The 13,020-nt window shown below is 43.5% G+C and overlaps 1 protein-coding gene across 1 annotated transcript in view; it reads left to right on the top strand.

The window, feature by feature from the left end:
- The first annotated feature begins 1,189 nt into the window (after window positions 1–1,189).
- The window catches only part of LOC127580133 (protein phosphatase 1 regulatory subunit 7-like), a 70,012-nt gene continuing 58,181 nt past the window's right edge, over window positions 1,190–13,020 (top strand). Inside the window, exon 1 of the mRNA XM_052033344.1 lies at window positions 1,190–1,326. Within this exon, the coding sequence (XP_051889304.1) occupies window positions 1,190–1,326 (137 nt within the window). The remainder of the gene's footprint in view (window positions 1,327–13,020) is intronic.

The following is a 13,020-nucleotide window of genomic DNA, read 5'->3' as shown; positions in this document are numbered from 1 at the left end:
TTCACTGTACCTCGGTACAGGTGACAATAATAAACCAATACCAAAGATATGCGGTTTGGTAGATTAATCGTAAATTGCCCATAGTGTGCAGGTGACTGGAAGAATCTAGGTAGAGTTGATGGAAACATGATAGAATAAAAATAGGATTGGTATAAAAGGGTGCTTGATGATTGGAGTGGATTTGGTGGGCCAAAGGGCTGTCTCTATGCTGTGTCTCCAGGAAACAAAGTTATAAGAAAACATTTGCCTGAATAGATATAGTCTTAACTGTGGTAGTCAGTCAGATCTTACAAACATTTGGATGTAGTTTTCTACATCAAGAAATGTTGGAAATGCTCAGAGTTGATCTTTCAGTACTGAGGAAAGCTTGTCTATTTAAAACTTTGACTTCTTTTTCTCTTTCTGCTTGTACATTATAACTTGTTGAGTATGTCCAGCATTTTCTGTTGGTATTTGACCAGGAAGGCATCAGATTTGATTTATCTAAGGTTCCTGAGGCAATGAGCAGGAAATAGTGTAGAATTTCTGCTCTTGGTCATCCTTCTCAGTAAACGATAACCGAGTCCTCATAGGTCTGAACAGCTCAGACACCAAGCTGTGACACTTTACTCTGCATTGTTATTGTTTTTACCTGTACTACCTCAATGTAACTGCACTGTGTAATGAATTGACCTGTACGATCGGTTTGCAAGACAAGTTTTTCACTGTACCTCGGTACAAGTGACAATAATAAACCAATACCAATACCAATACTTGGCAGCCCTTACAGCAACCGTGTGGACAGGGACAGCTGAAATTTCACGTTAGTTCAAGTTTATTGTCATGGGCAAACATACCCAGGGTATAAATGATAGGTTATGACGTATCATTACTTCTGAATAGCCAATACTGAGCATATCCAGAATTTCTGTTTGTGTTTCAAATTTCCAGCATCCTCGGTATTAGTTTTGCCTGGCATGAATAACGGAGCCATTGGAGGAAATGCAGAATTATATATATTTTTTGTTTTTATCAATTTCAATCCCAATGTCGTGAATTTAATGCATGTATTAAGTCACTGATGGTGAGCAGGGTGCCCACATCTCATTGCACCGCCTTTGGCAACTCAACACATTGACTCCTCCAGTCTCTGCAAGACAGGCTCAGTGCGCCTGCGCACTTCGTCCCAAGCCCGGAGCCACTTCCCGTCATGCTCCACGGGAGTTGCCGAAGGGCCGCGTCCGTTGCCAGGCAACGGCGAGGCTCGGGTTCCAGGCGCCCAGGCCCCGACCTCCGGCTTCGGGCTGCAATGGCGAAGAGTCAAGTTGGAGCCGCGTCCTCGGCGGAGTAAGAGAGTTAACCCGGGTGGAAAGGGTGCAGAGGGGCCCGATACCGGGTTGGGTAGGGGGTAGGGGGTAGGGGGTAGGGGGGGCAAAGGGGTAGGGGGCAGGAGTTTAGGGGGTAAGGGAGTCGGGTAGGGGGTAGGGGGCTGGGGCAAGGGGGTAGGGGCAGGGGTTTGGGGTAAGGGAGTAGAGATTTGGGGGCAAGGGGGTGGGGGCTAGGGGGTAGGGGGCGGGGTTAGCGGGCTGGGGGTAGGGGCAGGGAGGTAGTGGGTAAGGGAGTAGAGATTTGGGGGTAAGGGGTGAGGGGTAGGGGGCAGGGGTTTAGTGGGTAAGGGAGTAGAGATTTGGGGGTAAGGGAGTCAGGGGTAGGGGGTAGGGGGCTGGGGCAAGGGGGTAGGGGCAGGGGTTTGGGGTAAGGGAGTAGAGATTTGGGGGTAGGGGGTGGGGGCTAGGGGGTAGGGGCGGGGTTAGCGGGCTGGGGGTAGGGGCAGGGAGGTAGGGGGTAAGGGAGTAGAGATTTGGGGGTAAGGGGTGAGGGGTAGGGGGCAGGGGACAGGGGTTTAGTGGGTAAGGGAGTAGAGATTTGGGGGTGAGGGGTAGGGGCAGGGGACAGGGGTTTAGTGGGTAAGGGAGTAGAGATTTGGGGGTAAGGGAGTGAGGGCTAGGGGCAGGGGGGCAAGGAGTTTGCGGGTAGGGACCTGGGGGGTAAGGGGCTGGGGGGGCAAGGGGTAAGTGGGCTGGGGGGGTAAGGGGGTAGGGGGCTAGGGGTAGGGGGGTTGAGGGCTGCACGGATGGGGTGGGATAGAGCGCTAATACGGTGTCCGGGAGGGGTGAGGTGCGGTGTGGTGGGGTGGAATTGGGTGGAGTGCCCAGATGGAGTGTGGTGGTGCGAGGTGCTAATACAGTGCCTGGGTGGAGTGGGATGGGGTTGAGTCGGATGGGCTGGGGTGGAGAGTCAATACTGTGTCCAGATGGTGGTATGGAGCGGGGTGGGGTGGAGAGCCAATACTGTGTCCAGATGGTGGTATGGAGCGGGGTGGGGTGGAGAGTCAATACTGTGTCCAGATGGTGGTATGGAGCGGGGTGGGGTGGAGAGCCAATACTGTGTCCAGATGGTGGTATGGGGTGGGGTGGAGCACCAGTACTGTGCCCAGATGGAGTGCCAGTACTGTATCTGGGAGGGGTGGGATGGGCTAGAGTGCCATCACTGTGTCCGGGTGGAAGGAGTGCTCCATTCTATACCCAGATAGGGTGGTATGTCACAACTGCGCATTGTTGGGATGGAGTACCATTAATGTGCCAGTGAGGTGGTGCATGATCTAGCACCCAAGTGAGGAGCCAATACTGTGCCATGGTGATCCTGATATTGAGCCCAAGTTGGGAAAGGGTTGTGCTAATGAGGTTGTGGGGTGGTGGCAGGAGTATAAGTTTCAGTACCATAACCAATTGAGGAAGTGATGGTGAACCCAGTACCATGCATGGGTGGGCATTGGTGGAATATCCATTAACAAACCCGTGTAGACCCAACACCATGCTTGGATGAGAGAGCAGGTGGTGGGCCTGATATTGTACCTGGATGGGGATTGGGCTCAATAACATACGCAGGTTGGAATAGGATGGGCCAAGACCATGCCCAAGTTGGCACAGTACTAGGCCTGGATGAAGTTGCAGGTCGGCTTATCTTGCATACCGTTCATACAGATCAATTCATTACACAATGCATTGAGGTAGTACAAGGGAGAACAATAACAGAATGCAGAATAAAGTGTTACAATTACAGAGAGAATGCAGTGCAGGTAGACAATAAGGTGCAAGGTTATAATGAGGTAGATTTTGAGGTCAAGAGTCCATCTTATCATACTAGGAAACCACTCAATTGTCTTATAGCAGCAGGTTAGAAGCTATCCTCGAGCCTGGTGGTATGTGCTTTCAGGCTTTTGTATCTCCCTCCCAATGGGAGGGGGGAGAAGAGAGAATGTCCGGGATGGGTGGGGTCTTTATGTTGGCTTCTTTACCAAGGCAGCAAGAAGTATAGACAGTCCATGGAGGGGAGACTGGTTTCTGTGATGTGCTGGGCTGTGTCCACAACTCTCTGCAGTTTCTTGTGGACCCAGGCAGAACAGTTGCCATACCAAGCCATGATGCATCTGGATGGGATGCTTTCTATGGTGCATCTATTAAAAAATAGTGAGTGTCAAAGGGAACATGCCAAATTTCTTTAGCCTCCTGAGGAAGTAGAGGCGCTGGTGAGCTTTCTTTGCCGTGGTGTCTACATGGATGGACCAGGAACTTGGGTTTGGTGGATCCAACGTGACACCTTATTGGAAATCAGCCTCATGCTGGTGTGGGCCCCATAACATGCCTGGGTGGTGCATATTGGGCCCAATATTGTACCTGGGGATGGTGGATTGATCTGATACTGTAACCAAGGACACCCAGTACTGCACATGGATAGGGTAGGTGAGCATGGGCCCAACAGCTTGTCCAGGTCAAGGTGGAGGATGGGGCCAATACTGTGCCCAAGTGTTGTGATGGGTTTAAAGGAGCCCTTGGCTGGGAGTGGTGGTTCTGGGCAAGGTTCACATCTCAGTTTATAGACTGTGTTTGTAGTGTAGTCAAGAACATAAGAAAGAGAAGAGCAAGCCATTAGGCACCTTGTGTCTAATCCACTATTCCATAAGATTGTGGCCAGTCCCATACCTTAAGTTTAACTTTATGCTTGATTCCCATGACCTCTTATTCCCTTAGCTTAGTATTAAATTATAAATCTATCTTGGTTTGTCATGAGACTTCAATGGTCTGGATTCAATGTTGAGTACTCACAGGACCTCTACCTCTTGCCTCCCAGGAGGACAGGACCATTCTGACTCCATTGCAGACTCCTGTCTGCAACCTCTGGTGGGACAGGTATTATAATGGAGGTATATGGCATGACGTCTAAAAGGGATGATTCTGTAGGTACGATTCTGGCAGGTTGTTAATTAACTAATTTGTGGCACAGGGCTCCCGATTTATATAAAGATCCTCAGAAGCTTGTGAGGGTGACTTTGCAAAGTTGTCAGCATCTTTGCTGTGCCTGAATTTGGTACTTGGGCCAATGTTTGTCCAGTTTTATTTTTATTCTGCATAACATAGCAGTTTCGACACAACCGAATAGCTTGATAGACTATTCCAGAGGTAAATGAATTAGTTAGTGTGGGTCTAGTGTCCCACAAACAACAAATCAGGAAAGTATATACAACAATCCATGGTCAATATTACTGAGACCAGTTTTTTAAATTTAATTCCAGATTATTTAATTAGCTGTAATTGGAATCCACAGCTACCAAAGTGGGATAGGGGCTCATATCTCTGGGTTATTAGTCTTGACTCTGCAATTCAAGTCAAGTAAGTTAACCACTGTACCACCTTTCCTTGAATTTCCCACTGGGAGGATTGCTGCTGGAGATAAGTTTGAATTTATTTTGGACGTTAGCAGCGAGCTGACAGTACTGCCTGCTAACTACAAAATCCCCATGGAGTCCAGTGTGGGAATTAATCTTTATAATTCATGTGCCAGGTCAGGGAAATTATACAGTGGATTGAAATTGTGTAGGGCAGATAATTCTCCTCTCAAGTACAGGACATCTTGTCCAATACAATGGTTGATAGCCCTAGTTTAGCTCTTTGTTGTTTATTTTAATTAAAAGTATGTAATTTGGAGTTTCCTCTCGCCCTGATGCTGGAAAGAAACCTGTTTTTGTCATCTTGTGCCTGTTAATAAAATCATAGCTGATTTGTGACTTGGTCTAATTAACTGCCATTTTCCCATATCTTCTGATTCCCTTAGCTAATAAAAACCTCATGCATATTAGGTTTTGCACGTAGAAGTTTCCTAATTTCAGTCCTGCCAGTTATGGCTCTAAATCCTGACTCCCCAGAGAGTTATGGGGTGGAATCATTGAATATATCAAGACAGAAGTTGACAGACATTTGAACTGCAAGTGGTGCTGAGGCCAAGTTAGATCAGCCATAATTTTTTTGAATGGTAGAGTAGGTCTGTGGAGCTAATTGACTTATTCCTGCACCTGGTTCTTCTGTTCTAATGTTCTTATAATTTTTTAGATTTTGCATCCTAGTTGTAGATTATTGAACCGGAGTAAATTGTTTCTGTGTACACAACCATTCCCCCTGAATTGCTTGAAAACTTTGATTAAATCACCCCGTAACTTTCGAGACCTCAGGCAACAAAATCTTAAAATGTAAAACCTTTTCCCATAATTTAATGGAGTCTAGGTACCATTCTACTAAATGTACTTAGTACTTCCTCCAAGGTCCACATTCTCCTTCCCAAGGTGAGGTGACCATATAGTCCTGGAGGACTAACCAGGGCCTAACCAAGCTGCAACTTCTATTCTTCTCAAGGTGTAAAGACCAAAATTCTATTCATTTAATTTGATTATTTTCTGTATCTGTCCATGACAATTAATCTTCTTTATGATTGGGTACCCAACCTTCTTTGGACCTCCACCATAAGATATAGGAGCAGAATTAGGGCATTTGGCCCATGAAGTCTGATCTGTCATTCAATCATAACTGATTTTTTTCAACCTATTCTCCCAGCTTCTCCCCACAAACCTTAACCCCTTCACCAATGAAGAACCTATCAATCTCTGCCTTAAATACACCCAGTGACTTGGCCTGCACTGCCCTCTGTGGCAACGAATTCCACAGATTCACCACCACCTGGGTAAAGAAATTCCTCCTCATCTCAGTTTTAAAGGGGCGTCCCTTTATTCTGAGGCTGTGCCCTCAGATGCTAGACTCTCCTACTAATGGAAACATCCTCTCCACGTTCACTCTATCCAGGTCTTTTAGTATCCCGTAGGTTTAAATGAGATTCCCCCTCATCCTTCTGAACTCCATCCAAAACAGGCCCAGAGACATCAAATGTTCCTCATGTGTTCCACCAGTTCCATCTCTTCATCATTTACCTTGTACTCTGTTGTTTGCAGGAGCTAAAGGAATAGAATAGAATTTATTCAATCTATTAAACTATCTTTGCATTATAATGCTGCAGTCTACATTGCCCCTTGTGTCATTGGCAAACTTAATTATGTGACTTTTCATTCCATCATAGAAGGCATTTATGAATACACTGAATGTTTTCCCCAGTAGGGTCCCACTTGTCACATCCTGTCACTTCAGTATTTCCCCATGATTTTATTCTCTACTTATTGCCGCTGGACCAATTTCTAATAAATTATTTTCAATTCCATGAGTTTTAGCTTCAGCTAAGTCTTTTACAAAGGACTTTGTTAAACGCCATCTCGAAGCCCTAATGAATAACATACATTGACCATCTGTATATTACTTCAGTGAACTTCAACCTCTGTCATTGTGATACTGAAAGTAGGCTATCCAAGTCATTGTTGTTCTTTCAGTGAAGTACACCAAAGGTCCTCCAATGGTCTCATCCTGCTGCACAACGTTTCCCACTCTGATAATAAAGTTCCCTAATGGAAAATCTGGATCACTCTCCTATACCTTGGAGCCCGCTCTCAGTGAAGGTAAACGTCAATGATGAAATTACCACCACCTCCAAAATGTTAGTATCCGGCTGTCTGAGGCAAAGATTAAGACCTCAAATCTGACACACAGCTCACAGACTACTGGTCGGGAGTGAACCCTGTCTTTCTGTATGCTTTGGAGACTTGGACTACCTTCAATAGGCACCTCAAAGCACTTGAGAATCTATTTGCAGGATAGTTAAACTAATATTGGCATCCTCTCTCAAAATCCAGGCTGCCACCCTAATCACATTGTTCTTATTTCTGACACTAACCTTATGAAGCAGATACTCTAAACTCTGCCCAGCGCGTCACGGACACCAGCCTCCCCTCCTTGGACTCTGTCTTTACCTCTCGTTGTCTTGGTGAAGCAGCCAGCATTATCAAAGACCCCACCCACCCGGGTCATTCTCTCTTCTCTCCTCTTCCATCGGGTAGAAGATACAGGAGCCTGAGGGCACGTACCACTAGACTTAAGGACATCTTCTTACCCCACTGTGATAAGACTATTGAACGGTTCCCTTATACAATGAGGTGGACTATGACCTCACGATCTACCTTGTTGTGACCTCGCACCTTATTACACTGGACTTTCTCTGTAGCTGTGATACTTTACTCTACTGTTATTGTTTTTACCTGTACTACATCAATGCAATCTGTACTAACTCAATGTAACTGCACTGTGTAATGAATTGACCTGTATGATCGGTTTGTAAGACAAGCTTTTCACTGTACCTTGGTACAAGTGACAATAATAAACCAATACCAAGAAGTTTTCAGGACAAAGTAAAGATATTCTCAAAGCCTACTTGAAAAAAAATTAGATCCTCATCAACTTGAGGGAATCCCTGACTTGTTACTGCCTAAAATGGAAAAGGAGCAACCGGGAAGAGACTGAGAACCACAAATCTCTGTCATGAGCACGTGGAAACCCAGCAAAGACAGCTGAAGGCTGCATCACCTCTCATACTCTCCATCCACCTGATCATTCAATCCTGAATGATCTCCAGCCCACCTGTGGCATAGTCTGCTGATTCCACAGAATATCCACAGGAAGCAAGTCATCCTTGACCTAGAAGGACTGGCTAAGATTTTAGTTACCTTCTCAAAACTTGCAATCACGTTTGTCAGGCATTACTTGCCCTTCAGAAATCCAGACTGGCTTCCCCTAATCAGCTGACAATTTTGAAGTTATTTGGTCACCTAATCTTTAAATGATGGACTCTAGTAATTTCCCACAACAGATGTTAGACTAATTGGGCTATAATGTTTCTTGTTTTCTCTCTTTCACCTTTATTAAACAGACAAGAAATATCCCAAGTTTGATGCCTGTCTTGTCCTTGGTCTGGGCTTGGCTAATTGTTTTCAACTGAGTATCAGCTGTGGTTCCTCAATTTATCTTCTGATGGTCAAGGCTGTATGGAGAAAAAGTTGGGTAGAAAACTCATTCAACATAGCTGTTGAGTGATTCCTGCTGGTAGTTGGGAATGGTAACATGGTGGTTACGTTATTCGACTCGTAATCTGGAGGTTTGGATCAATAGACTACAATTGAAATGAATCATGTTCTCTTCAGCCACAAGCCTGTGTCCCAAAAGTTGTGTTGCATGCCTAGTGCCAGAGTTAAGGACGTCTCCTTGGTGCTGGAGAAGAACTTGGAGTGGTATTGGTTTATTATTGTCACGTGTACTGAGTGAAAACCTTTTGTTTGCATGCCATCCAGGCAGATCGTGCCATACATAAGCACATCAAAGTAGTAAAAAGAAAACAGAATGCAAAATATAGTGTAGCAGCTGCAGAGAAAGTGCAGTACAGGTAAACAAAGTGCAAGGGACACGATGAGGTAGATTGGGAGATCAAGAGTCCATCTTCAGAATAAGAGAGGTCCGTTCAAGAGTGTGATTACAGTGGGATAGAAGCTGTCCATAGGTCTGATGGTATATGCTTTCAAGCTTTTGTATCTTCTGCCCGACAGGAGAAGGCAGCAGAAAGAATGACCAAGGTGGGAGAGGTCCTTCATTATTTTGGCTGCTTTCTCAAGGCAGTGGAAAGTGTAGATGGAGTCAGTGGAGGGGAGGTTGGTTTGTGTGATCGATTGGCTGCGTTCACAACTCACTGCCATTTCTTGCGGTCTTGGACAGAGCAGTTGCCATACCAAGCTGTGATGTATCCAGATAGGATGCTTTCTGTAGTGCATCTGTAAAAATTGGTAAGTGTCATTGGGGACATGCCAAATTTCTTTACCCTTTTGAGGAAGTAGAGGTGCTGCTATGCTTTCTTGGCCTTAGAATTCACATGGCTCGATCAGGACAAATTGTTGGTGATATTCACACCCAGGAACTTGAAGATCTCAACCATTTCCACCTCACCACCATTGATACAGGGGCATGTACTCCACCCCACTTCCTGAAGTCAATGTCCAGCTCCTTTGTTCTGCTGGCACTGAGGGAGAGGTGGTTGTCTTGACACCATGCCATGGGGCTCTCTCTTGGGAGGCAGAAGAACCCGTTATCATGCTTCATGAGGGAGCCAACAAAACTAGTATAAGTCAGAACAAGGTTCTGCTGAAGGAGTACAGGCAGCCAGGGTTGACATTTAAAAGGAGCACCACAAAGATAATTATCACTGGATTACTAACTGAACCTCAAACCTGAGCTACAGACTGGCACAGGGGTCACTAAGATCAGAGAGTTGAACGTATGGCTCAAAAATTGGTTTTGGAGAAATGGGTTTCACTTCATGGTGCATTGGCAATTGTACTGAGGAAAGAGGGCTGTGCAGTTGGGATGGACTTCACTTGAACAAGAATTGAGAGCAATGTTCTGTTGAATCAAATAACTAGGGCTGTAGAAAAGGGTTTAAATGAAATAGTTGTGGGGAAGGGTCTGGAGAGGGGGAAATCTAGAAAATTAAATGAAAAAGAACAGAACAATAGCTAAGGAAGCCAAATGGGTAAGGACAACCAGAGCGTTTCAGGAAGGGAAGAGTAAAAAAAAGTATCAATGTACATTAGAGTCAGAGCAGGGGAAAATGAGAATAAGACAAAATTGATGACTCTTCATGTGAATACATGCAGCATTTGCAATAAGATTGCTGAATTAATACTCAGAATCAGATTTATTATCACTGACATATGATGTGAAATTTGTTTTGCGACAGCATTACAGTACAAGATATAAAAATTACTGTAGGTTACAAAAAAAGTAAATAGTGCAAAAGAGGAATAGCAAGTTAGTGTTCTGGGTTCATTGACCATTCAGAAATCTGATGGTGGAGGGGAAGAAGCTGTTCTTAAAATGTTGAGTGTGGGTCTTCAGGCTACTGTACCTCCTCCCCAATGGTAGTAATGAGAAGAGGGCATATCCTGGATGGTGAGGGTCCTTAATGATGGATGGTGTCCCTTGAGGCACCACCTCTTGAAGATGTCCTCGGTGGTGGAGAGGGTTATGCCTGTGATGGAGCTGGCTGAGTCTATAACTCTCTGCAGTTGCAAATAGAAATAAATGGGCATGATCACATAGCTGTTGTGGAGACATGATAATTAAGTGACCAAGATTTGGAATTAAATATTTCAGGATACTTAATTTTGGAACACATATGCAACATTGAAGCGGATTATGATGGATACAATCAAGAATCCAGTAGAGAGAAAAGAGCTTAGATTGAAAATCAAGAAGGGGAATCACATTGGATGGAGCTACACAACAGTAAAGGGAAGGAAATATTAGGGGGAGAGGTCTATAAGTTTCCAAACAGAAGTGGTATTGCAGGCATAGTTTAAATCAGGATATTAGATGTAACAAGATAAAACAATAATCATGGAGAACTTTAATATACATATAGAATTAGCAGTAATAGTGTGGAGGATATATACATGGAGTGTATAAGAAATAGTTTTCTAGATTGGTATGTTGAGGGAACAAGGGAACAGACTAATAATCTGCATTGATAAAGGGTCAAATAATAACCTGCTATTTAAAGGGCTTTTGGAAAGTTTAATCATAATTTGATAGAATCTCTTTTTTATTAAGACTGGAAGTGATTTAGTTCAATCTGAAACCATAGCTTAAATCTAAAGAAAACAAGCTACAAAGATGTGAGATGGCTTTGATAGATTTGGAAACTACAATAAAATATATGATAATAACAAGCAATGGTTAACAACTTGAAAATTAATCCTTAGTTTACAACACACAGTCCTTCAAGCCAGAAAATTTCTACAGGAAAACTGGTCCAGCTGTGGCTAACGAGGTTAAAGCTATTATTAGATCAAAGGAAAAGGCTTATAATGTTGCCAAAAAGAGCAATAAGCCTGAGGATTGGAAACATTTAAGTATTCTGCAAAAGATAAGGAAAGAAAAAGTAGAATATGTGAGTAATTTAGCAAGAAGCATAAAGCAGACTGTAAAAGCTTCTGTAGGAAAGATTAGCTAAATTTAATTTGGATCCCATAAAGATGGAGAGAGGAGAAATTGTATCAGGGAAGAGAGGAGCAAGGAAGTAGCAGAGAAATTAAATGAATATTTTGTGTCTTTCTTCATAAAGACAGAGAAAGTCTTCAAGATTTAGTGGAGATCAAAGGTATAAAGTAAATGATGACCTGAAAGGAATTAGCATTTGTAAAAAATGGTACTGCATTGAAGCGATTAATTGGTGTTACATGCCAATAATTCCCCAGGACCTGATGACCTGCATCTAAAGTTTTGGAAGAATGTCTATGGAGATAGTGGATGCACAGGTTCCCAATTCCATAGATTTTGAACACCTCCGGCAGATTGAACATTAGCAACTATAAATCCACTATTTAAACAAGAAGAGAAAGAGAAAATGGGGAAGTACGGATCAGCGACCCTGACATCAGGAGTAAGGAAAATGCTGGAATCTAATTTGAAGGAGAAAATAATAGCTGGGTTGGGGAGAGTCAACATGGATATAAGAAAGAGAAATCATGTTTGTCAATCTATTGGATTTTTTAGGTTGTAATTAATAGGATAGATAAGGGTGGGGGGAATGATTTGAGAACAGAAAGCCTTTGATAAGGTGCCACTTGAGGTTATTAAACACAGTCAGATACATGCGATTGATTGGGTGTAACACACTGCTGAAGACTGAGCACTGATTAATGTACAGAAGACAGAGTAGAAATAAATGATCCATTTATTTGTGTACTTGCTTATTACGACAAAGAAGAAGAACATTCATCCCATTGGGTGCATGCTGGCTCTCAATAGGGAGCATGTGACTGGTGGGATGCTGCAGGGATCTATGCTGGAGCACCTGCCTTTCACAATCTATTTCAGTAATTTGGACAATGGGATCAAGGGTACTATATCCAAATGTGCTGCTAATACAAAGTTGTCTGGCAGAGTGGGTTATGAGGAGGATGCAGAGTGGCTTAAGTTGGATATGGACAGGTTAGTTTAATCAGCACATGGAATTAGAATGTGGAAAAAAATTTAAGGTCATATACTTTAGCAGAAAAACAGAAAAATGGGGTACTTTTAAATTGCAAGGGATTGAAAGGTGTTGGTGTTCAGAGTAACTTGTACATCATGTTTAGCATGCAACTACATGAAGCAATGAGGAAGACAATTGGTACATTGGTCTTTATTCCAGAAAGATTTGAGTACAAGAGTAAAGGATATAATTAGTTACTGCAGTTGCATAGATCACTGGTGAGACTGCATCTGGAATATTGTGTATAAATCTGGTCTTATTTATATGTTAGCGTGAATGCAACAAAAGATTGAGGTTTGCTCAATGAGGACAAGTTATGCAGAATAGGCCTATACTCTCCTGAGTTTAGTAGATTGAGAACTGCATCACAAAGTAGAGGCAGAGTTGTTGTTTCTCCTGGCTGGGCTGTTTGGAACCAGGGGTCACAGTCTCAAAATAAGGAGTCAGCATTCAGGACCAAGATGAGAAGACGTTTTCTCTCCCAAGTGGATTGTGAATCTTTGGAATTCTCTAACTCAGATGGCTGTGAAGGCTTAGTTGTACAGTACATTCAAGACAGAAATTGATAGGTTTTTGGATTGTAATGAATTGCAGCTGAGGTAAAAGATCAGCCATAATTTCACTGAACGATGGAGCAGGTTGGAGGGGCCAAATAACCTACTCTCACTTCTTATCTTCCTAAATCTCATTAAG

Source organism: Pristis pectinata, chromosome 18 (assembly GCF_009764475.1).
Source record: "Pristis pectinata isolate sPriPec2 chromosome 18, sPriPec2.1.pri, whole genome shotgun sequence".
Classification (NCBI taxonomy): Eukaryota; Metazoa; Chordata; class Chondrichthyes; order Rhinopristiformes; family Pristidae; genus Pristis; species Pristis pectinata.
Note: the sequence above shows the minus strand (reverse complement) of the source record. Positions and strands in the feature narration are given on the sequence as shown.